This window comes from Astatotilapia calliptera, chromosome 1, assembly GCF_964374335.1.
Source record: "Astatotilapia calliptera chromosome 1, fAstCal68.1, whole genome shotgun sequence".
NCBI classification, from domain to species: domain Eukaryota; kingdom Metazoa; phylum Chordata; class Actinopteri; order Cichliformes; family Cichlidae; genus Astatotilapia; species Astatotilapia calliptera.
This window is the reverse complement of record NC_137422.1, coordinates 39,877,714-39,903,780: the sequence shown is the minus strand read 5'-3', so window position 1 is coordinate 39,903,780 and position 26,067 is coordinate 39,877,714. Positions and strand designations below refer to the sequence as shown.

The 26,067-nt window shown below is 45.8% G+C and overlaps 1 protein-coding gene and 3 non-coding genes across 4 annotated transcripts in view; 3 read left to right on the top strand and 1 right to left on the bottom strand.

The window, feature by feature from the left end:
- efl1 (elongation factor like GTPase 1) overlaps window positions 1-26,067 on the top strand; it is a 72,308-nt gene that overhangs the window by 38,006 nt on the left and 8,235 nt on the right. The window contains exons 15-18 of the mRNA XM_026176958.2: window positions 11,563-11,694; window positions 13,347-13,494; window positions 25,599-25,728; window positions 25,902-26,028. Coding sequence (XP_026032743.2) covers window positions 11,563-11,694; window positions 13,347-13,494; window positions 25,599-25,728; window positions 25,902-26,028 — 537 coding nt within the window. The remainder of the gene's footprint in view (window positions 1-11,562; window positions 11,695-13,346; window positions 13,495-25,598; window positions 25,729-25,901; window positions 26,029-26,067) is intronic.
- On the top strand, window positions 7,505-7,611 carry LOC113028091 (U6 spliceosomal RNA). The gene has a single exon (XR_003273190.1). It is a non-coding gene; the product is annotated as a U6 spliceosomal RNA (small nuclear RNA).
- LOC113028084 (U6 spliceosomal RNA) lies at window positions 8,865-8,971 on the bottom strand. The gene has a single exon (XR_003273189.1). It is a non-coding gene; the product is annotated as a U6 spliceosomal RNA (small nuclear RNA).
- On the top strand, window positions 9,784-9,890 carry LOC113028078 (U6 spliceosomal RNA). Its single transcript, XR_003273187.1, has one exon. It is a non-coding gene; the product is annotated as a U6 spliceosomal RNA (small nuclear RNA).

Genomic DNA, 26,067 nt, shown 5'->3' with positions numbered 1-26,067 from the left:
TCTTGTTGGAGGTGATTTCTGGAAAAAAAAAACAGCGGCCGATAAGCAAGCAAATAATGCAGAAAACAGATTTTTGATGGGAAACTGTTCTTGAAAAACAGTGAGAGAGAAAACAAAAACAGCCAAAGTAAGAAACACTGATGATGTTGAGCAAACGTGGTTTGGATCTTCTTTTGCTGCTCGTTCAGTCAGTTTTGGTCAGAGTGATGAAACTGCAGCATCTGAATCTGTGAGCTGTCGGCTTTCAGCCTGATGGCGTGTCCGTGCCGGCGTGTCCGTGCCGGCGTGTCCGTGCCGGCGTGTCCGTGCCGGCGTGTCCGTGCCGGCGTGTCCGTGCCGGCGTGTCCGTGCCGGCGTGTCCGTGCCGGCGTGTCCGTGCCGGCGTGTCCGTGCCGGCGTGTCCGTGCGGGTGAACGATCCACGCTCTGTGTTCACGTCTTTCTGCTCTCATTTGAGTTTTAGCTGGTGGATGGTTGTTGAAATAGTTTTGTGAGCTTTAACCTGAGATTCTGTCGTTTCTGGCAACATTTCTATTTAAACTCTTTGTAGGATTTAATGAAGTGATGTCACGTTATTCAAGCTAAAATCGATTCTTTAGTGGACGATGTGAATAAAATGAGCGTTTGTGTTTTCACACTTTAAACACTGTGGGCTCTTTCAGATGCTTTATTTCAGGTAGGTGTGCCATAAAAAGTAAATCCAGGCCTACAAATGTCTTACAGTAAAATTCTGTTTTTATTTTGGAATTTTGGTTTGGTTTTTAACCTGTTGCTAGGGAGACCACAGACTAACGCCTTCCCACTCAACACAACGAAGCCTGCCACAGTGCCTCTAGAAGAAATTTGCCGTGGAACCATTCCTCTGCAGGATTTGTTTCCACGGGGACGAAATTTAACTTTAAATCTCAAAAATTTCAGCCTCAAGCGGAAGAGTTCACGTATCTCAGGGTTTTGTTCTTGAGGAGCGATCGACACACCGATCGATGCAGCCTCACATTTATAGTGTGAAGTTTGCAGTAATGATATTTGAGATTATTTAAAAAAATACTGTGAATGATGTTTCTTTGATGCTTGCAGCTTGTTGGCATCAGCCTTTGTAAGTGTAAGTAGATGGAGGGCGTTTTGCATCCTTTCCCACCGAGCTGCTGTCACTGATGACAGACTGCCTGATTCACAGAGTGGATGTATTAAAGCCAGCAGCAGCATTACGCTGCAATATTACTGACACAGCATAAATCAGATGTAAGCACAAACGTAGCCGGAGTTGTTTCTTTTTAAAGTAAAAGTATAAAATAACTGTTGAACATTTTAGTTGAAGTAACTGTAAGTTTCTTATGTAGCACTTTATGCAAGCTGCCTCATTCACACGCACTGCAGTGGCTCCATCAGAGAGCAGCTCGGGTCAGTATCTCACCCAAGGACGTTTAGCATATAGACTGGAGCAGCCAGGAATCGAACCACCAACCTTGTGGCTAACAGCTGGCCTGCTCTACCTGCTGAGCTACGGCGACTACCAGGAGTTTTAGCTTTTACCGTTATAAGAATGAAACTGTGAGATATTTTTCCCTGGGGATCTTTTGTGTTTTGGATCAAGCTTCTAAAAGCTTCCGCCGTGCATCGGTAATTTCCATCCCTCGTTTGATCTTCCACACGGTGAGCAGCCAGCGAGCGCGTCGTCGGTCTACGTTTGCTGCTCGCCTCTCCTCGTTTGGAGCCCGGCTGCACTCCGTGCTGTGTTTTTGCTCCAAGTGGTTAAACATGTTGTCGAAGTAGCTCCAGGTCCAAGGCCGACACGTGGTCTCTCAGACACGGCTGGGCCTGTTGTGGCGCACTGAGGAGTGTAAAAGCACGGTGTTTCTGCCACAGTGACATTTTTATATTCCATAAAACACCGCTATGATGTGACGCAGCCCTGGTGGTTGGTCAGTTGTGGCGAGGTTCTGGAGGCGAGTCTGTGGATTTGCTGGTCGAGCTTGGTTCCTCTCCTGTGGCTGTGATCTGTGGGTTGTGACTGAAGGAACAAAGACAACAGCTGGCAGCAGTGAGCTTCCTCCGAAGGGCGCCTGAGCTCACCGCATAGTTTATGGTCATCTCATTCGTTGACATCACTGCAGCCTTGTCAGCGTTCATACTGGTGCTCGAAGGCACGCTGGAGTCACCGCGGTGTTCCCCTCAACGCCAGCCTCGCCGCTCAGAAAACAACATCACATCAGCATAGAAGTATGTTGGAGTATGAAAACGTCGCATCTTCTCAAGCTGCTCCAGCATCTCGGAGAATCTCTGAGCTCCTGAGATTTCACGAAATGACAGTAAAAAGTGACTTTGGAGCGCCTCGGCGCCCCCTGGGAGGAGCTGGAGGTGGTGGCTGAGGACGGGGAGGTCTTATTCTCTCTGCTGAAAATTAACATTTACCAAAATTTACATTTTGCATCTAATAATTTATAATTCTTCTCCATAAAACTCTTATTTAGTTGTAAATGATATGTGGTAAAGTGAAAAGGTGACTCATTTGATAAATACACCTGTCATGTCGGGAATCCAGATCATCGAGACGTGCTTTTCAGCTTTAGCGCCAGCAGTGTAATACAATAAAGTGTGTTATTTGGCCAGTGGTGCTGCTCCCCCTCGACAGCACACACACACACACACACACACACACACACACACACACACACACACAGCTCTCTGAAGCTTGAGTGGGACTTTCCAGTGTGAGGGAAATTCCATAGGATGTTAAGAGGGAGCAGATTTCCAAGCTCTGGCCTTGTACTTAATAAAACACAATCCACACTGAACATTTAACAATTTCCAGCCCCACATCATATTTATTGCTTTTCAATCTGCCATTTTTCCATCGCTCCAGCACTTCTCTCTGTTTTTTCTGAGGTGACAAAAACTAGGACGTAACTCGTGCCATAAGTTTGGCTCTGTGGAGCTCCCTTACAGTGAACTTCCTCTCCTACAGCCGTGTACGAGCCATACAGCATGTCCTGCTTCCTCATCTGATCCCGAAACGCTTCATTATTAATAAGAATATCAAATACACTCAGTGTAAAACAATCTGATGTGTCTTTCAAACATACCTTTAGTCGTCTCGACTGTTGAACTGCTATTTGACGTTTTTTCTTTCCTCAGTGACCAGAAATAAACGCATCAGAAAAGCTCTTCCAACGTCACTTCCTGCAAACCTTTTCGGACTCTCAGCGGTGACCTTAAGACTGAACTCATCCTGAGTATCGTGACAAATGTTTAACCTCTTTAACTGAAAGTGAAACCTCCATCAGGTCAACCCATGTAAGGCTCAGGTTTGGGTTTCTAGGCCTTTTTTAATGAAATTTCCACGTTTGGACCACCGAATTGGAAAAGCTCCTAACAGAAAAGCTGTGGTGCCAAAGCTTTGGGATTACATTTAAAGGGTAATTCTAGTTTCTGGAGGTTTGTCTATCAGCCTGTGGCTAAAACAAAACCCAATCTTAACACTAGAGGAGTCCCCAATGACCTGGCGGATGTTCAGAGGTTAATCACCGGGGAAGTCTGAAGTAATAGAAAGGAAGACTTCCTACATTCATCATTTGTCCAGCAAAAAATCCATAAAGTATTTTTAATGAGAAGTTAACAGCTGATTTGCTAGACTACTGCTGTGTCACCCTTTGAAGCCATAATTTCCGTTTTCCTTAAATGCATCGAATGAATTAATCCATAATTTTCTTCCACTTATCCAAAGCCAGGCCGCAGTTCCAGCAGGCTCAGCAGGTTATTCCAGACCTGCTTTAAAAGCGCAGCGTTTTCCAGGTCTTCCTGGGGGATCCTGAGGCGCTCCAACCCAGATGAGATATATAATCTCCCTCTTTCCCAGGGTCCCCTCACAGTTGGGTGTAGGGATGGGTACCGGTATCCGGTCCCATGATGGCACCAGTTCTGACATAAACGGTAGTAACCAGACAGAAAAGCAGCGCACATTTCGGTGCTTTATTTCGGTGCTTTTTTTTCCTGAGCTGTGATACACTTCTAGCCAATCATTTTACGTTTCCGAGGATAGTAGGCGGGCCCAGGTACGTATGTTCTTTTAGAGCAGAGCTACAGATTAAAAATGTCCAAGGCGAAGCGGTCAAAGTCTGGCTGTACTTCACAGCAAAAGATGCAAACTCAGCAGCAACAAGTGCTTTAAGCTGATACTGTGATACTGTCAAAGGAGGTAACACCAAGAATCTGATGAAACACCTGGCGACGCATAGCGTTTTTTTAAAAGCCGAGAAATGCGCCGTATTTGATAGCTTGCTGCGAGACCTCACACCGAGCGCATCTACTGCGGGTGTGGTGCCTGTTATCGGACCCTGAGTTAGCAACATCCCCCAAAAACCCGAAGAATAGAGTCCTGGCCCCTAGCCCTGCCAGTGTAGCAGGAATGATGAGGATGATGATGCAGCAGCAGCCGTTCTTCTCTGCGTGAGTAGCTTAATGTTGTTCGTGTGTAATTTACGTTGAGTAGGCTAACCACGTTATTACATTAATGCATGTAAGGTGAACTAGCAAACATCATCATAGCTACATGCGGCTGTCTTCTTGTTTGATGGCAGATACTCCCTTCACCCTGGCCAAAAAGGCTAAAATGACCAAAGAAAAAGTGGAAAACAGTTAAACATGAGAGGTTTTTGGACAAAGTTTGTGTTTTTTCCATTGTTTAAGCACTGCTTCCAGCCAAGAGTGATACCATATATGCCCCATAGCTGCAGAAAAGGCTAACATTGTTATCTTTTTACAAAAAAAACAGCTGAACATGAGAGGTTTTTGGACCAATTTTGTGTTCTCCATTCTTTAAGCACCGTTTAAGCACCGGCACCGTTTCAAAAGTACCAGTTTGGCACCGGTATCGGATAAAACCTAAACGATACCCATCCCTAGTTGGGTGTTCCTGGAAGACCTCCAAAGGGAGGTGTCCTGATCCGATGCCTGAACAACCTCAGCCGAACTCGTGACCTATCTCTAACTGTGCTCAGTTATTGCAGGAAGTCATAAAGTCTTAGTTTGAGGTTTGATTTAGTTTATTTTCCAACACTGAACAACGTTTAGCACCAATGTGAGAAGCGCTCTTTAAACTGGTGCACAGCAACACATCTGCCAAGTCTATCCGATGAAATGAAAGACGCACGTCGCTTACAGCTGCTCAAAGCATCCTGTGCATGTGCTGAACCCTCGTTATGAAAGGAAGAGATCTTATTTCTGATTCAGGATCACCAAAGGTTTTTGCTGTCTCTGTCTTTCCTCATACATGCTCTTGATTTTCATTACATCACCTCTACCTCACTCACTGCAGTGTGGTGGGAGAGGATGAGGAAAAAATGCCATCTTTATATAACCAGAGTTGCAGCCAACTGTACTTGTGGTTGGAGGAAATGTCTTTAGGCTTGAATCATCCTGAGCTCTGCAGCCGGACGTATCCGGGCCTAGTCCCCGGGGGGCGGGGGTTGCGTTCTGGCAGCGCAGTCTCTCCTCAGGTTTGGTCAGGAACGGCTGCTGATCACTACAAATTCTTCAACTCGATCCAAGGCCATCAAAAATATTCTAAAGGGCTTCAGTATGTTGAATGAAGAGGTCGAAAGATCTCTACGTTCAGCCTAGAGCAGGACGTCATCTCCTGGTTTTCCCTTTATCTCGCCCTCCTGTTATCGTTCCATATGTACGAGCTGCAGGGGCTCTACATGGTCATTCAGAAATATCATCTGGTCTGGTGAAACCCACAGAAACCACAGTCTTCATCATTTCTAACCTCGCTGTTGCACACGGAATAAAAAACCCACTGCAGCGTGCCGTGGTGCAAAGCTACGGGACTGGGTGGGACTTTTTCCCAGCACAGGTACAGGTGTGAACGTTTTCAGGGCTTCCTGTATTGTTTATGCACGGAGGAAGATGCGATTGCAAAAATCAGAAAAATATGCTGCCTGCAACATTTTCCAGTAAACACTTCCCCATCCTAAAGAGCAGCAAAGAAGTCCAAATAATCCCTCAGTTCGTCCTGGTTGAATTGGACCTTTTCATACGTGCAGCCTTGAACTCCTGTGATGGAGGATCTGACATCTAAATGCCTTTGACCTGTTAGCTTTCTGCTACAAGGCCTGTGTTGGTCCCTGTGTGAGAATAGCTCGTGTTAGTTTATCTTCAGCTGCCCGCTGCTGTGATTTGCTGCTATATAAATAAAACTGCTGCTGACCCCAGGCTTCATTTGACTGGTCCTAACTGGCTGTCCCTCCCTGAGTTTGCCTGTTTCTTCCTGTTGAAAGGGAGTTTTTTGTTCCCACTGTCACCAAGTGCCTGCTCACAGAGGGCCGTCTGATTGTTGGGGTCTTATCTGTATGGCTTTATAATACAAAGCACCTGACTGTTGTTGAGATTTGATGCTGTAGAAACTGAATTGAAGTGAACTGATGATGATGATAATGGAAGGAGAGCCTCAGTGCATGCAGCGCTCACCTCCTTTTCCTCTCTTTCATTTTTAACATTCAGTAACTGCATGAAGTTTGTTAAGTTGGTGAATAGTTGTGTTCAATGATTGAGATTGCAGTTATGGACCAGAGTAATTGCGGTGACTGTAATCGAGCAGGCCTGTTTTCCAGCAGTGACGACGCATCAGGAGCTGCGTGAGGAATGAAAACCTCGGACGCTGTGCAGAGGTGCGCCGCTGCCCGTGCATTTCAACTCTGATGAAAGTCTCTGTGTTTGCTGCTCTGCTGCTGCGTTGAGTGTCTGCAACAGCGCTTGTTGGCTTATCTGGTCCTTTTAGTTCTTTCTTTTTTTCATCTTTTATTGTTCTTTGTTGGTTTTGAAGGCCTCCGGGGATCAAGTCACCTTAAAGTAATTATAGTGTCGAGTTACACGAGAGGCAGCCAGCGGTGTCCTGCAGTCAGCCAGCTCTTAGCCTTGTGTCTGGGTGTACACCCTCTGTACACAAAGCCACATATTTTTCTTCAAAACTGAGACGAGTGTGAGAAAATGACCCCGGGCTGTCGTTTTACTTATTAAAACAGTTTGGGAACTGAACTTTAAAGACGGTTGTTTGTATCTACGTCTAAATCTTGTTAGGATGCCATTCTTTACCAAGATCGGTAGTTTTAGTGTGAATCATAGACAAACAGGCCGATCACCCTCAGGCTGTGCAGGAGAATTAAGTCATTCCAGGACTGGTGCCAGCTGCAAACAGGGCTCGCTTTATTCTGGATTATTCTGGCATGAACTTCATAGCGAGATCATCAGAACTGCTCTGTCAGTTTGGGGCACAAGCTCCGCCCCTTTTTGACTAAAGGAAATGTTGGCATTAAAACTAATTTCATAAGAATTGAAGAGCTAGTTTATGCTCACAGTTCAAATGTTGACGTCAACGAGACAAAAACGGGTCCTTTCCTGACTCTCGGTCGACTCGTTGGTCCGTCTGCAGCCGTCGAGTCTGCACCGTGTTACCGAGGCCGTCCTGCAGCAGGGCAGTAAATGGCAGGCTGTGCTGCAGGCTGGATGTGCTCGCTCAGGCAGCACATACGATAAATTGGAATCGATACAGAGAAGATTAGCATGGCCCCTGCGCAAGGATGACACGCAAAATCGTGAAGCGGTTCCACATTTTGATGAACGCTCACTTTCCTCAGGTTACGGTTACAGTATCTGTTGTTTCTGTATTTTTTACTGATTCTGTACAGAGATGAACTTGTTTAAATATTTTTGGGAAACATTCATTTGGTTCAAACTAAAGTTGTGCAGTTCTTCAAAGCGCTGCACAAAGTTGTGAATCTGCTGCAGCCGATTCAGCCATTGGATGATTAGAGCTCAGATCCTCACAGCAGTCGGGTTAGGATGGGGAGTCTGGCTCCGCCCTCTTTTGTTGAAGCTAAACTCTGACCTCAAAGTTTTGAGTCATTTCATTATAATTTATCAGAATTTTCTTGTCAGTGACAGAAACATAACCCAAAATCACGGCCTTCTTTCTTCTGAATACCAGAGACGACAGCTCCGCACCGTGACCAGGTGGCTGCTCTGCCATGTTAGCATGTCAGTGTGTCTGTGACGGAGGCTAGCCCGGGTTAGCATTAGCAGAGTTGACAGAGGCTGCAGACGAAGCTCAGTGCAGTGAGGACTCCTCTGTGTTAGCTCTGCCAGTAAAACCTGAACTCCATGTCAGCAGTAACGAGTATCACAACAGCACTTATGAACTCTGCGAAGCTTGACTCTACTTCAGGCGGATTCATGCAAATATCAATAGTACTGATATCTGATCCATACTAGTTTGATAGACGAGCTTTAAAAACAGGTTTTTATGTTATATAAGGAATTATTCTGCAAAGCAACAATCAGCTGTTTAGTGGTTATTAAAGTTCAGAATCTGCAAATCGGTGATGATTTATTAAATGAATGACGGCACACTGTTCTCGCCCACATAAGCCATCTTTATAGGTTAAACCATCAGTATCAGCAATGCTGGGCCTGAATTACTTTGTTACCATAGTTTGCAGGACTGCACACACCTGCCAAGCCCACTCACAGGGGAAAAACAGTGTTTTGTGGGTCATGTGACTCTTCCACACAAAATGATCCCTATGAGCGCTGCCTGGAGAGAGATGTTCAGAGACGATGATGATGATGAGAACTTTAAAATGCATGAAGAACATAAAAATAAAGCAGCAAAGATTTTTACAAATCAGATAAAAATAAGATAACAGATGAAAAAAAGTCATCGACTGTTTCAACAAACTCAGACGTTTTAAGAATGAAGTATTTTATACTGGAATATTTCTTTCTTTCACCTCTTCTCTTTCTGTTATAGGAGTTTAATATTTTTTAAGCAGAATGTTGCATTTTGTAACTCTAACCTGACGAAAGATCAAAATGTGGAACCGCTTCACGATTTTGCGTGTCATCCTTGCGCAGGGGCCATGCTAATCTTCTCTGTATCGATTCCAATTTATCGTATGTGCTGCCTGAGCGAGCACATCCAGCCTGCAGCACAGCCTGCCATTTACTGCCCTGCTGCAGGACGGCCTCGGTAACACGGTGCAGACTCGACGGCTGCAGACGGACCAACGAGTCGACCGAGAGTCAGGAAAGGACCCGTTTTTGTCTCGTTGACGTCAACATTTGAACTGTGAGCATAAACTAGCTCTTCAATTCTTATGAACTTAGTAACAATTAAAGGGGGCGGAGCTTAAGGCCTCTTCAGGACCGGAGGCTTATCACCTCCTCAGTTATTTCAGCTACTAAAGCTGATTTCTTTCAGAGTTAAAGCTGTAAATCTATCAGGTTCTTCATCTGACTGCTCTTCATCAAGTTTCATAAGGATGAGTTTGGTAGTTTTTCTGGAAATGCTAACAGAACAGCAGATCACCTGCCTCCACCTCAGTGTAGCCTCTTATTGGAGTCAATAAGGATGGATCCCAGCAGCGAGGAGGATTCACAGTTTCTTGATTTAGCATCAACAACTTCACATCAGGCCTCATTCACAGTGTACATACACAAATCTGTGTGTAAACTGTGTGTACAAACATTTCACGCACAAATCAGTGGTTCACTTAGGCTCCGCCCCTTTTTAGTTAAAAGGAAATGTTGGCATTAAAACTAATTTCATAAGAATTGAAGAGCTAGTTTATGCTCACAGTTCAAATGTTGACGTCAACGAGACAAAAACGGGTCCTTTCCTGACTCTCGGTCGACTCGTTGGTCCGTCTGCAGCCGTCGAGTCTGCACCGTGTTACCGAGGCCGTCCTGCAGCAGGGCAGTAAATGGCAGGCTGTGCTGCAGGCTGGATGTGCTCGCTCAGGCAGCACATACGATAAATTGGAATCGATACAGAGAAGATTAGCATGGCCCCTGCGCAAGGATGACACGCAAAATCGTGAAGCGGTTCCACATTTTGATGAACGCTCTCTTTCCTCAGGTTAGGGGTTTAAAATGCAACATTCCGCATAAAAAGTATTAAACTACTATAACAGAAAGAGGAGAGGTAAAAAAGAAATATTCCTGTAATGGCAACAATTAAAAAGGGGCGGAGCCAGCTTTCAAACTGGAGACTAAACTTAGGCATCGACTTCTGTAGCTGATCCCAGAGCAACTGTGTGGATCTGACACTTGTTGTATGTGTGTCTGTTTGTGTCTGTCGGTCTGTCACTCAGTGTCACAGCTGCATTATGTATTCATGATGATGTCACGTTTGGTTTGTCCGACAGTGTAAATTCTCGTGTGTGTGATAAACAGTAAACATGCGAATGTTACAAAGTAACAAAGTAAACTTGGGTTTGTTTAAGCTTTTGTCTGTAATAGAATTTTAAGCTGCCGATCCAGTGACAGAGCAACATAACCCGACGGCACTCGTGTCTCCAAACACGTCCAGGAAGTTCACTTTCTGTTCCAAAGCAGATGTGCTCGTTTTTTACCAAACATCAGCCTGAAGGGAAGCCACAACTCAGCACGGTGTGTTTGTCTTTCTTTTGTCAGTTTGCAGCTTGTATTTTGTGTTGGGCTCAACTGATAGTCCAGAATGTGCTCAGTTAAAGTGTGTAATCGACTACTCAAAGCCTGTTTCACACACTCATTCACATGCATGGAGGGTAACGCAGGCTTAAAGAAACTTGGACGTGGATCGGCCCACCCACCCTCTGATTGGTAGACGACTCTGATTCTCACTTCCTGTTTTACTTTGGCGATCACTCTCTTTGTGCGTCTCTGGTTTTGCTTCGTTTGTGCTCTGATCATTATGTCACCTGTGTTTAATTAGCTTCAGCTCTGTGTTTAAAGTCCTCTCATGCTTTCCTTCGTCCTGTTTGTGTTTTCCTGCAATCTCGTTTTGTTTGTTGGAGTTTGTGGTTTCCTGCTTTTTTTCCCCCTCCAGCTTAATTAAAGCTCAGTTTTTGTTACCAGGCTTGGATCCAGTGTTCTGCATTTTTAATAAACAAAACAACTCGTTCCTCCAATTTCTGCTGATTCGGGTAAAATTAGATTGAAACGCTGATACTCCAGCGCTCTGCTTTACAGCGTGAAAAAACCCTGCACTGAAAATCAGCAAGTGTTACCCTCCTGACCTCTCAGCATCAGCTGTTTCTTTGTTTTTTTAAATAAAGTTGTGCACATTTTTGGTCACATGACTGTTGAAAGTTAACCCAAAACACACGTTTTAAAATGTTGCTCCAGTGAATTATGGGAACAGCTCAAGATCCCGGGTACAGAGCTCGCTCCTGTCACGGACATTAAATATTATATATGCAGGTGCTTGAGCTGATCCTGCCGAGCAGGTGTGGAGTCACTTTATAAGCACGGCTGTTCTGTGATGGTCACGTTTGTTACACACAGTCAAACTTTTGTTACTTAAAATGCAAGAAGCAGGACGTGTGTGTATTTATTATTATTGATCCACTTTCTTCCTGTTCTAAACAATATTTCTTCTCTTCTGTGACTTTTTTAGCTTTGCTTCCTCTGCCCCTCAGTTATTTGGTGATCATGTGATTCTGGTGAATCGTGGGGGAATCTGTTTAAAGCAGCTGCATGTTTTATTTGGTGCGATGTCCTCACGTCTGATGTTTTTCACACTCAGGTATCGGAGGGCTCGAGGAGTTCGTCTTGAAGTCGGCCACGCTGTCCACCTCACCCGCCTGTCCTCCCTTTACCCCGCTCAACTTTGAGGCCACGCCCATTGTCAGGGTTGCCATAGAGCCCAAACATCCAAGTAGGTCTCCGAAGGCGCTCTCACATGTAGTTCATGAAACTAATCTGCTGCTTTGTTAAATTCAGTGAAACCGGAACGTTCACGGAGACCCGACACTGTCTCCTTTCATTTAGTTGGACACGCGTGTGAGTCTGTCTGTCTGCGCGTGTGTGTGTGTGTGTGTGTGTGTGTGTGTGTGTGTGTGTGTGTGTGTGTGAGAGTCCCACGCACTGAATTTTGGTATCAGCCAAAAACTCAGCACAGCTGAAGTCAGTCCAGCTGTGCTGATGTATTCAGACCACGAAGCTAAGTTTCACATCATGCTAATGACTCAAATACAGCCGACGGCGTGTTTTACAAACCAGAAATATATAATTCCCCAACAGCCAATGGGAGAGTTCAGTAACACTAACTGGCCCTCTCCTTATTTGTTCTCTGCATGGAGTCAAAGCGTCCGGCTCTGCGCCTCCGTCTGCCCTCAAATGGTGATGATGAGCTTGTGCTGTGTTTCCGATGAATGTGGCGTCAGAGAGAAACCGCCGTGTTAGAGAAACCGAGTCGATCGGCTGAAACATTTCAAACTCCTATCAGTTCACAGTTCTGAGCCCAAATCTGCACCTATTTGTGTATTTGTGTCAACTGTAAACGTAATCGCACCAAACCGAACAAATCTTTATTGAGAGGCTCCACACTGCTCCAAGTCACAGCGTGCACAGCTTCCTAAATGTCAGCTGACATCGATGGTGTGATGAATGAGAGTCACATGACTTGGACTGGAATCAGATTTAAGATGAAAATTTTACGGCTTTGAATTTAACTTTAATACGGACGACTCGAGATGTCACTCGTACTTCAGTTTCTTGACCAGAGACTGGGAATCAATGGACTGTTCATACAATACATCAAGCTGACAGCAGCCAATCACGCTGCACAGGCCGAAGGGAGGAGCATTTGCTAATATTCAGATATTAAAACACTGAAGTCAGCAGAGTCTTGCCAGTTTAAACTCTTTTCTCCTGCAGCAGATGATATCAGCTGTAAATAACGCTTTCGCAGGCACAGCCAGCAGCACTCACAGAGAACAGGAAACTACGACTTCACTTTGATAATGTTTGGTTGTCTGGCAGCACAAGCAGAGCTGTGAATGAGAGGCCGGTGACGCCTGCCCACATCAATCCACACAGAAAAACTCTTTATGTGGGTGCTGCCGGACTCAGGAAGTAAAAAGATTCATACGAAAAGCCGAGCTTCACCGCTGCTCTGGTCAAATTCAATTCAATGCAACTTTATTTACACAGCGCCAAATCACAACAACAGTTGCCTCAAGGCGCTTTATACTGTAAGGTAAAGACCCTACAGTAATACAGAGAAAAGCCCAACAATCATATGACCCCCTATGAGCAGCACTTTGGTGACAGTGGGAAGGAAAAACTCCCTTTTAACAGGAAGAAACCTCCGGCAGAACCAGGCTCAGGGAGGGGCGGGGCCATCTGCTGCGATTGGTTGGGGTGAGAGAAGGAAGACGGGATAAAGACATGCTGTGGAGCAGAGACAGAGGTTAACACCAGTTAGGTCCAGTCAGGTTTGAGAGTGTGTTCCTTGTTGTGTAGACGTTCCGACCGCTCACACAGCCGAATCGATGATTGTGTTTCCACCTCGTTTGTTTGTGACAGGCGAGATGCCAAAGCTGGTGCGCGGGATGCGCTTGTTGAACCAGGCCGACCCCTGTGCCGAGGTTCTGATCCAGGAAACCGGAGAACACGTTCTGGTCACTGCTGGCGAGGTTCATCTGCAGCGCTGCCTGGACGACCTGAGAGAGCGGTCAGTGTGCGTGCGTGCATGTGTGTCTGCCTGTATGCTGATGTTAGGCATGTAAAGTGTTCATGTTCACTCGTGAACACTTGTTAAAGAAACCTGCTCTGCTTTGGCTCACTTCCTGTCCCTGCGCTGAATGTTCATGTATGAACATAGTAACAGGTCAGTGTGTGCAGCAACCTCTGTGAGCTTCAGAATGCTCTAAACAGTCAGTTTATTCCATGTTTTCCTACATTTGGCTCCATATGATGTCACAGAGGGGGATATCTTTATATGGTCATCTCATACAACAGTCACCCAATCAGCCAATCAGTGATACCGTGGGTTCATTATTATTGTCTTTCTGCATGCTGCCTTTGACTGACATGATTAAGTCATTGAGGATATTTCTAATCATTTCTGTGCTGATGACATTCACTTGTGTGTCTTTTGGCTTCCATACAGTCATTTTGTTTTAAACTCAGAGTAACTGAGCTCATCCTTTAACAACATCAAATGTCTACATCAGTGATTTCTAGTGTTTCTAATGCTGGCATAATAATTACAGTTCGTCTCTGGGCTTCGACTCCCATGAAAAATCTGTTTTACGTTCCATTTAAGGAACATTTAGGAAAAGTCTCATCAGAGAAAACATTTTCATGCATCTGTGTCATCGTGCTTAGATTACTATAATACCCAGTTAACTTAATTATTATGTCTAAGAATCAAAGGATGGTGCAGGTAGCAGAATAGGTCAACTTGAAGCTTTATCCAAGAGATCACTCTGACTATAATTTATTTATCTGAGCATAAAGACAAAAAGGGAAACCAGCTCTGCTCAGGTTAACAAGGCTGGGTGCACTAATCCAGTTCCTGTGGTTCTTTGAAGCCTTGGAATAATCAGACCATCCAAACTGTTCACGCAGATTATTCTGCATGTATGTGGTCGCTGATTTATATGCACAGTAAAAAATCTGCTCAGCATCCGTGTGATTGGAGAAATTCTCCAATATGGCTGCTAACCAATCAGATTACGTTCTGATAATATCCAGAGAGCGAGGTGGCTGAAGGAGCAGTGAGTGATGGGCGAGTAGTCGCCACGATCATCATTTTTATCATAATTTAATCTAAATTCATTTAGTTTTGTTCCAATAAATCTTGTGAGATTAGCACAGAGTGGGTGTGAACTTGATTCAGAGTTGTTGGTGAGAGTCGCTGCGCACGGTTTACAAAGCGTGACGTGTGCTCTTCTCGTCTCCATGACAAACACGGGAGCTTCCTCCCTCACACCCTGATCGTCAGTGAAAGATCAAGAACAAGGAGCTTACGTCTGATTGGATCCCCCCCAAACTGGTCCCGCCTCTCTATACAACTTAATTAATTCTGATTGGATCTCGTCGCCCCGGAACATTGTCGTCTCGTTTTTATTCATCGACAAAAGTGCTGAAACATTTCATCACAGGTTTTGTGTATTCGGGGTTTGTTTGTTTGTTTGTTCAGAAAAAAAGAAAATGATCAGTCAACAAACGAACGCTATGGTGAGACGTGGGCGGAGTTTCTGATGATAGGTCAGCATGTGTGCAGCAACCTCTGAGAAAGGCTTCAGGATGTGACGTCTAAAGCCAGCAGGGGGCGTGGTGGCTGTGTCCGTCTTATTTTAGTTGATTATTGCGGCGTCTTCTGTCTCCATGATCGACAATAACCTCCACCTAGACTGTGAGCCAAGAAATGATCACCATGAAGTAAAGTCCCACTTTTCAGAAAGTCTGACTTGGACTGCGTTGGTATTAATAACCGTGCTCCTCACGTGGCGTCTGCTGTCCCAGTATTCAATTTTTATATTTCTCCATATCTGACTTTTTCTGTCTCGGTCATATCGATCGTCTGCGTTTGTGTGCTCTCCTGCTCGCGTCTGCTGTTGCGTAGTGCAGGTTGAGCACAGTGTGTGTTCGTATACTGAGCGACTCACATCTGAGGCACAGAGCTGATCTGTTTCCAATTCCAGCCCATCATTATCTGGCTATCATTACGTATTGACTGCTGCTCCTGTCCGTCTGGACGCTGCCAGTCTCCTCAGAAGAACAGTGCGAGCTCATTGACCGGCACATAGATTATTTTCACAGGGGAAATTTGGTGTCGCTGCTGCGGCCTCACAAAATCACCCGAGAATGAGTTTAGAGATGGCGTTTCCAGAAAACCTGAACACAAGACCCGCCTGTAACATTAAACCACGGCTGTGTGGCAGGTAGTAAACACACTGGAGCCAGTTACAAGTTTAAAAAGGTGCTTTTTTCTGTGGGCAGCAACACGACCTCATTTTAACCCAAGAGTGCAAACACAAACAGAAATAATCCATCCACCGATTCCTGAACCCGGCAGGCCAGTGCCAAACTCTTCTACTTCTATTGTTTCATGGTGTCGCAAAATAAACAGTTTACAACAATATCTTTCATGGCTTGATGGTCAGTGTAGAGGCTACATTAATTTCTTAAAGTTCAATAAAGCTGAAGATCCTGTTGAGGTTTTTCAAAATAAACTGAAATGATGACAAACAGAAGGACCAGTCCAAACAAATCGAGGACCTTATTCCTAAACGAGGGGCTGCCTCTGTAGCACGGACATGGGTTGGTTATGAAACATCTGACACTGCAAATTACGCAGGAAACCGGCCCCCACCAAACCTCTGCTACCACCAACGGAAGAATCACGTGACAGTAAGGAGAGAGTTTACGGCTGAGAAGCAAAGAAGAGCCGTCAGGTGCTCCAAATAAACCTCCCACTCAAACATTAGAACGGGCGTTTCCCCGCAGCACGCCGTGTAATAAATACCCACAAAGAAAATGGCAACCATCCCAACTTATGTCTAAAAATATGTAGTTCAATCCATCGGTCAAAACACTCGACTCCAGGCACACGACGCCCAGCTGAAAACACTTCACACAAGTCGAGCTGCCCGAGATTCACAGAATTCACCGAAAATGTAAATTTTTGTGGTTTATATCGTTATAAATGTCATATGAGATTTTGGTCATATCGCACAGCCCTATCAGTTGGGGTCTGATCCGGGATCAGAGAGGACAGCAGAGATGTCACAGTGAAAACCTGCAGTGTGCAGGTGTGACTGCAACAGGCCGCACTTATTCCCCTCAGAGACTCGTGACCTCCTTTCAAACATCTTCTGCATGTCAGTGTTATAAAACCACACGAGCTGAGACTGAAGGAGTCACCTGGATGATGATGAAGCGTTTCTCCCACTGAAAACGTCCAGATGAAAAGAATCGACGTTTGGCATCTACGTACCTGGATGACTGAGCATCGAGACATTAAAACAGCCTGGATTTGCCACGTCTGTGTGATCAACGAAGAAGTGTGTCCTGTTTTTGTGTAACTTTGATGACTGTGCCGTGAAGCAGGATCATTTTAGGTACCCAGTATCCTCACCCGTAGATTTCCTGTACATCGTCTAATCGGCTTTTTGTACATCGCTGAGATTGTACGACGGGATGCTGTTTGCAGTGTGTAAAGCGTGTTTTCATCGGTTTATTTTTACTCAGTTTTTATGCGTAAGAACAGTTGCTCTGTGTTCATTAATCTCGGTTCTTGTCATGTCAGCGGGGAACAGAAATCCATCAGTTAGAGAGAACTGCCGCTCTCCGCGCACGGCTGCTCAAATGATAACACAACATCTTCGATATTTAGCAGTGTGTAATTTTGCGTTTGAAGTCGTCTGTTTATTCCAGACATGAATTGCAAGTCACTGAAAGCTGTTGCATGGATGCTGTCCATGACAGGCTGAGCAGGTCAGGTGGAAGCTTTTAAGGTCTAAACAGGAGAAACTAGATGAACAGTGTCCCTTTATTTCACAGTAATTAGTAAAATTACACACTATTTGTGCTTCCTGACCATTTAAACATTTATATTTCAGAAAAAGTGAATTATAAAGTAGCCAATGTACAAGTAGGTTTATTTGTCATTAGATCAGAATGATTTCCTGCACAGCTGTAACGATGCAGATGCCGTTAAAGCCAGTATCTGCAGCAATCTAAAGCATCGCATTTACACTCAGTGCATTTATCAAGACACATCACATCTTTTCTTCTGAGAGTTTTAACCTTGTTAAACCAGAATTCACAGGCAGCACGACGTGCTCTTTCCTGTGATGCCATTATCTCCGATGTTCAGCTTTTTCCATTAAGGCTCAACATCCATAAATCCATTTAGGATGCATAAAAATAGCTCTTTATAACTTTGTGCCTCGCTATCATCAGTTCTCATTATCAGTTTTCCTTCCGTGTCGGATTTAATCCGGTGACAGATGTCTGCACATCCGTGGTAAAACCAAACTGTTAATTCAGTCTGTTCTGTTATCATGCGGCTTTGCTAAAATACAAATGTACACCCCAACGTTAAAATAGCCTGGCCAGGTTCCCCTCGTGCTGTCACAACACCTCGGATCCATCGAGGCGGGGACTCCTCGGATCGGTGTCCCGTGGTGTCGCTCGCCTTCGCTTTAGCAGCAGATCCTTTAGATCAGGGGTGGGGAACTCCAGGCCGCAGCTTTTAGATGTGTCCTTGATCCATCACAGCTGATTTAAATGAGCTCCTCAACATGTCTTGAAGTTCTCCAGAGGCCTGGTAATGAGCTAATCATTGGATTCAGGTGTGTTGACCCAGATCTAAAACCTGCAGGACTCCGGCCCTCGAGGCCTGGAGTTGGACACCCGTCTCAAAGTATCAGACAGTAGATCTCAGTAGGTCCTTGGTTGCTCCGAGATCTGAGAAATTTGGGGGCCAAGTCAACAATAGAGACTCTGAAACTATTTCTGAGAAATGTTTGCACGGTGGCACAATGAACACAGCTGCTGTTATCAGTTAATGTGGCTCCTGCAGTCGTGGTTAAGCAGGTGTGTCAGAGTTACATGAATGCTGAATGAATCCCATCGAAGGCAAATTTGTCTTTACATGGTCAGGACAACATCAAGTTTCAGCTTGATGTTTCTGGGTGGCCGTTACAGTCCTGTGCAAAGGTTTTGAGCCAGCTGTTATTTCTCTGGATTTTGTTTGGAGGTTTATTGAGACCTGAGCAAACCTACCTGGAAACACAGGTACGATCAGCTGAAGGTGCATCTCTCCTGTCAGGTCTCTGCTGGATTCAGAAGATGTTTAGGCCTTGCACATTATTCATTTTCATCTTCAGATTTTTTTAAGGAACCGCTGCACGCCAGTGTCGGGATGTGCCGAATTCTTAGCTAACAGCTCCGTGGGAATCACCTGTTTGGGGCAAAAATACTATTTTATGTCAGACTGTGTTATCTTTGGCATTTTTTATCGATCCAGTTAAAGAAATTGGAATCAGTGATGTGTTTTTGTGACAGCCTGCTAGTAATAAAGTGTTTTTAAAATCTTTACTTTAAAAAGCTGAAAATGAGTCAATGTTCAAAGGAAACCTTAAAAGAGCTCCGGAAAGCTGGAAAATTGTTTCTCAAGACAAATTAAAAAACTCAAAGGAAGCAAAATATAAAGAAATGAGGGGCGGCTCAATACTTTTGCACAGTATTGTACATGTGCTTCATATGTAATTCCATTATTTTTAATCTTGTGCTCTCACGAGGACAGATTATAATTAAATGCCTGAATAACATTATCCATGTACAGGAAACAGTACCTGCTGTTACAGGTAAATCTGCACATTCGAAGTGTTTGGAGTGTTTATCTGCTCAGAGATTGGATCAGAGGGCGCAGCAGCAGCTATACGAGAGCTAGCTAACAGTGCTGAGAGGACCCGTCACTGGCTGTGGGTGAAAAGGGCTGACATCACTTGGGCAGCTATGGCAGTCAGCGAACCGCGAGAGAAAAGAAAATATTTGCTCTTCTTCCCTTTTCTGGGAGGCAGTGAGGAGGTAGAGTGTACAGCCTGATCCGGCGGGGAGGTGTGGCCCCCCTCCAGCTCTCCTGTCGTGTCCCTTTTGTCTTACTCCTCTCTTTCACCTTTTCTATCCCTTTGAAGAAGTGAGGCTCCATAAATGTTAAAGAGGTAAGTATTATCTCTCAGTTGAAGTGAATAGATAGAAAATAAACTGTAGAAAACTAAAAGAAGAAGTGAAATAACAAGTCAACATAAACCAGAGACACTCCGGGGCCTGATCAGCCCTGGCAGGGCCTCCTTGGATGAGGGTGTCTGGTGATAACGGCCGAAACACCCGATGAATCCAAGGTCCACTGCTGACGATGTGTCCCAAACCTTAATATGATAACCTAGATCAGATCTCTAATCCCCCAAAAATGGGAGATTGGCCTGGGTAAAAGACAGAAAGCTGAGGCACGCACTGATGTGTGCTGCTGGTAAAGTTTCTGGGCTGCCTTTCCTCATAACAGCCTCAAGATGCTCGCCATTTAACGCAATGCACAATCAGGGACTGCAACATCTAGTGCTTTTACTGAATCACCAAAGAATAGAATATAACTTGTGGTGAGAACATGAAGTAGCAGATGGTCACAGTCAAGTGACCGGTTAAGATTCCCGTCGTGATGAAAGTCTGTTCGCCGGTCGTGTTTTCGTAGGTTAGACATTTGCAAAGCTAATGTTTCAGTGGGGCGAATGTTTCGTGCCTGCGGCGCATGTTATCGTCGGGTCTTCAGCGGGAGCCTGTCACCATAGCAACCAGGAAAACTCAGTTTCTGTATTTGAACCCAAACCGTGAACTTTCATTACTCAAACCTGCCCATCCATCCCTGTCTCATTACTGGAGCCAGTGTCCAGTCTAAACCTGACCGAGCAGATTTACTAAGTAAACGTAAACTGTGTGATGCTGTGTGTGGGATTCGCACTTTTTAACTCTAACTTCATGTTACCTTATATGCAGCAGAGCCTATTTGTTGTATAAAATTAAATTCGAGCACAGAAATGTTACAGGACAGTGAGGAAGCTGATGCAAACACACCCGTGTCCCTGAAAGTCTTCTGCCATGTGTTTAGTGATGACATCATCCTCAGCCTCCGAATTCGGGGTTTTACTGAATGTGCTTACTTACCAGAAGCACAAGAATCGATTTGTAAAAGCAACGAAGAGGCCGTGGAGATCGATTGAACGAAAACAGGTCTGAATAAAACCCCCGCAGACACAGTAAGACATAAACTGCAAGCAAATGATTCAGCAGAGCAAGTTTTTCTCAAGGACCTCTCTCCGCTTGGCTCCAGTCACTGGCCTGTCTCCCAGATCCTGCCTGAACATGCTCCATCACAGGGACATCATTACTCCAGCGATGAGTGCTGCATTGTTTTCACCAGACCTCAGGCGGGCAGTCAGGCTGGAGAGCCTGAATTTTCTCATCACCTCAGAGATTCTTTTTCCTGCTGCTCTCAGACGGCTCTCAGAGCTATTTGGCTCCAGGTGGCCTATAATGTGACTCGGGAGTGACTCCCATCCAGCCGCTCCGCCGTGTAGGCCTGATTGCTGAGAGCCAAAGAGAGGAACGGGCCCCTCTCGGGGTATCCCGTCCCTGCAGAGGAGCGCTCGGGCTGCGGAGAGGTCGCCGCCTTCATCGCAGACACATGCTGGATATGAAGAATCTTGTCTGGTGGCAAATCATCGAGTAGTAAAGCTGGATGAGCGAGGGTTCGGCGGGCAGCGGAGCGTGTCGCTCACCGTGTGATCGGGGCACGCTGCCACATTTGTTGGCGTTTTTCTGGCAGGCGCTGTTTCAGGACCTGGGAAAAGAATGGTAGGACCCGCTGGGGGGGGGGGCAGTTTCAGCTGGTGGCCTTCGTGGTCAATCACACGTGCCCTTCTGATGGTTTTTAAAAGGCACCTCCTCCCTGTAATATCGCAGGCCCGACTCTGTGCGGCGTCTGTGGAGCTGAACTCACACAAATGTGTTTTTCAGAGTTTTGATGTTTTGCGTCTGCAGACGAGGACCTGAGTACAGATCCAAGTTCAGGCTCAGGTTTTAAGAACCTCCTGTTTTTGTGGATCGATTTTAGATTTAGAATAACAGGAAAAACAACAACGTTGTTGCGCGTTGTGTCCAGTCACACAACAGTGTTGTTGTTGCTGCACGGCTGCAGCGGCGTGCAGCTATCAGCGACGTGTTTTCAGGTGGGTCGCCCACATGCATTATATCGGTGTACCAGCTCATCGTCTTTCAGTGCGTCAGTAACCGCCCGCTTTGTGCGCCACAGTTGTCACGTTGCTGCTTTGTCCTTTTTTGGGGGGGTTCTTGTGTTCCTATTGGCCGACACACTCACTCATATTCTGAGCTTCCTGTCATAGCAGACAGCTCGCTCCGGTCCTGTCAAACGTTTCGCTTCAGGCCGGCTGCTCGGCTCGCTGTTGGGTTTAAGCTCCGGCTCCGCCATGTTGGATGCAGAGTCTGCAGGGCGGCTCTGACTGGAACCAGTCCAGGAGATGGTGTCTAATGGTTGTGGTGTTTTACATACTGGTACACAAAGGCTGACGTGTGCCTGGAACGGCACGTGGTGCAGTTCATGGGTGCAGCTGTCGGACGTTAGAGGAGGACTTTTCATACTTTGCGCCTCACCTCTGCCCCGCTGCTGTGGCTCGTGGGCAGCACCCGGCCCACTGTGTCAGTGCTCTGAAAGCGTGGCATCAAACAACACTGCATACACCATTTTCACTCATGCACTCAGCTGCTCCTCTGATCGTGCTGACTGCACACACCACGCTTGGCCTGAATTCCTCTTTGGGTTTCTTTCATGTAACTGTGTTTCTGTGCGTCTCCTGGTTTGTTGCCGCCCGGTTTGTGTCACAGAGTAAATATTTATATTCTTTAAAATGTTATTATCGATTATATTTTATAATTATTTAGCAGGAGAATGCAAATCTGTCACCTGTGAGCCACACTGATCTGAGTTTGCACCTCCAACAGCTCCTGACGTCAGAGCGCACCGAGCTGTGTTTTCAAATCGGCCTCTGTTTATTTGGTTTTTGCCTTTTCCACCGTTTGCTCCACCCAGGCTTTGAGTTTCATGGATAAATGTTTTATGATTGCTTCAGCCTTGGTGCTACTTAAGGACGCACTCCTGCAGACACTGATTGTAAGAGCTCAAGTCGAAAGCACAATGCACTCTCACTGACCGACGAGTAAAATCACTTTGGATGATGTAACACTGTGCAAGAAAATACCCCATACAGTACACACACACACACACACACGTTGGGTATTCATATCTTGTGGGGACAGCCCTTATCCTAACCAGGGATTGTAGCATCTCGTCCTTTTATTACCTATAAAGATGAAAGCTCTGGATCTCCATGGTTGGTTTGTTCTGTTCTTTGTGTGTCTGAGCTACTTTTTTACAGCACTTTAGTCAACCTGTTTTTAAAAGTGCTTATAAATAAATTGATTGATTGATCTCTTCTTTGCTGGCGGGGTTGGGGGGTTCTTGGCTTTGTGCGGCGGGTCCGTCAGCGCAGAGTCGCTCATGAGGCTCGCTCCGCGCTGCCTGTTGCTCTGATTTTGTGGGATTCCAGCTGAGGAAACGAGGCCGCGTGCAGCGCTGCTGCTGCTATGTTTAGAGCCGAGGCCAGACAGCTCGGGACAGAGATGGCAGAGCAGGACGGCGGATTGCTGACCGGCCAGCTGGCTGCCTGCTTGGCTCAGATGAAGGCTGATTGGCTGGATGGATGGCTCGATCATTGGCTTACATTTTGGCTGGTGATGTGACTTGATGGCGAGCTACCTGCTTCATAAAGTGTCTGATTGGCTGGCTGGGTGACTTGTTGATGTGTCGGCAGCCTGAGCCCTCCACGTAAGCGCTGGCACGCAGCGCATCACGTTCAGAATAAGGTCAGCGCTGTTCTCTGCCACACGGGCGAGCACAAGACTGTGACATCACAGCTCCACCGCTGCGAGGGGATTATCCCCACACCCCACCCTCTCCCATCAAAACTAGGTCAGGTGCCCAGTCTTCAGTGCTTATGGGCACCAGTGATCGATAATTCAGCGCACACACACACACACACACACACAGAGCTGTACGTTTTCAATTTGGCGTTTTCACAGAAACTTTTCAAGTGTTCATTAAGTGAGATGGCGAGCAGCAGGGATTACCTGTTACCGTGGATAACTGGATTAAACGAGGAAGTATCCCCGCTGTCTCGGTGCCGCTGCTAATGCAGCACAAATATAAACACAGGCGTGTTTTTCAGAGTGACCCAGTGACCCCGGGGTCAGCCAGGAAGCATCTGTGTTGTTCAGTAAAGCCTCTAATGCAGACGGGCAGACTAATGAGTGCGATTGTCCTCTGCAGCCTGCTGGTGGAGGACCTCAGCGGGTATAAATGATGTTAGAGAAACACTTTGTGTCCTTGCTGCGGCACTCGGGCTCTGACTCATTTCTACTGAACACCCAAATCTTTAAAATGCCCCACAAATCATTTTATTATTGGAAAGACGGCTCTGCGCCGCTCCACACGTGTGACGTGAGGGGAGCAAGCGGTCGTCTCAGTGTACGGCCCAAATGCACATCGCAGGATCCAACGTCATCGAATGTCACAAGAACGAACAAGCGCGCAGTAAAATGATCAAAGAGAAAAGGAGGATGTCCATCACCTCTGAGATCCTGGTGACATTTCTTTGAGCAGCTCTGCGTCTCGTTGCTGGTTTATAAGCTGCGACTCAACGTTAGCAGCAAAGCGTCTGATAGGCCGGACAGATTCTCTCTACCTGCGTGCAGCTTTCTGAGGTGTCGTGTTTTTGTGTTCGCTCTGTCAGCCGGATCTGAAAGAATATTTCATATTAATTAGAGTTTCTTTAAACTCGTGGCTGTGACAGTAATTACAGACTCCAAAGACGTTTCTCTTAACGCCGTCTCGTCCCGTTGGAGAGGAGCTTTCATTCGCACCGTCACCTGCAGAGTCTGTACGAGCGTAAAACACCAACGGGAACATTTTGTATCCCGACTTTTCCTCACTCCGAGTTTCATCTTTGCTTTAATTTTAATTACACTCAGTTTCACACAGGTGTGGTTTTTTCTATTCTTGGCTCTGAATGATGTCACAGGAGGGCGTCCTCATACAGTTCAGCACAGTTTACAAACCGTGAGGAGCAGCCAATCAGAAGAAAGTTGGCTTACAGGGAGGCTTATTTCAGATCAGATACATAAGGGTTGTTTGGGGCCGTGAATCATGCAAAGCTACTGTAGTGGAGCGACTCATTCCACTTTTTTAAATCCTCTTCCATCCTGTAGCAGGAAGCATCACTTGTGCCATTGTAGAGTTTCACCTTACAGTTTAAAGTGCTTTGAGCTTGTGATTTGGTGCTTTGTCAATAGAAAAGAATTGAAGTATCGGATCGATTACGTCAGACTTTTGTGAACACCCACTTGATGACCCCAGAGGATGAAGGTGAAGATTTAAAAAAGTTTCATTTTTGGCCGTATTTTATTTTCCATTACGGCTAAAGTGACTCTATGCAGACGATTCATGTTGTTTTCTGGAAATCAGCCCACACCTCAGATGTTCGGAGGAGATTTTATTGAAAGTATCATCCCAGAAATATTTGGGTATTTGTTTGGATGACGGACAGAGTGCAGAGTTTTTATTATTGAGATATTTTAATCTTATTTAGCTCCTTATTCTTGGAATAACCTTCAGAGCACATTGAAGCTGAATGCTTGCGTCTCCCTGCAGAGTGCAGAGCTCTCATAAAGACTTCTGTAAATGACAAGTTTTCACTGTGTCTTGTTTTTTACGTGTTCTTGTGTTTGATTTATTCTGCCTTGAAAAACGACGTTAGTCTGAAGGACTTCCTGGTTAAATGGGTCCAGATGTTGTGTTTGAAAAACGTGCTGCTCATAGGGGTCATGTGATTGTTGGGTTTTTCTCTGTATGTGTTATTGTAGGATCTACCGCACAATATGAAGCGCCTCGAGCGACTGTTGTTGTGATTTGGCGCTGTGTCAATAAAACTGAATTGAATAAAACATGAAATCGTCATCAGATGGCGGTCCGAGGTTTTCAGTTCTGATGTGTTTGACCTGTGAGCAGCCGAATCCTGTCGCCCCGTTGCCTTTGGGCGACAGCCATGGCCTGTGTCTGTTCTCTATCTGCAGACTGTCAGACTGGCTGATTATGAAAACAGAGAACAGCCTCCACTCTTCTTTTTTTTAAAGGTTTGCTAAAATCGAGATCAGCGCGTCTGAGCCCATCATCCCGTTCAGAGAGACGGTGGTTCGTCCTCCCAAAGTGGACATGGTGAACGAGGAGCTGGGCAAGCAGCAGAAAGTCGCCATCATTCATCAGGTGAGTCGCTGAGCTGGAGGCCAGGGTAGTGTATGAAATCTGTGATTCAGCTCTACTGTCTGCTGACGGAGTTTAAAAACGTTCAGCGTTGCTCTGAGGAGAAGAATCCGGAAGGAAAGGGGCGGATTTATCACATTTCCAGATAATCAGTGTTCTCGTGTGGCTGTTTCCAGGTCAAAGAAGAGGCCTCTCAGGGTCGATCGTCCGACACCCTACACCTGGACTCCAGCGGCCTCGTTACCCTCACCACCCCCAACAGGCTGGCCACAGTTGGCGTCAGGGCGATACCTCTGCCACAGGGTAAGACCCAGGCACGCAGCGAGCGCGCTGAGAGGCTGT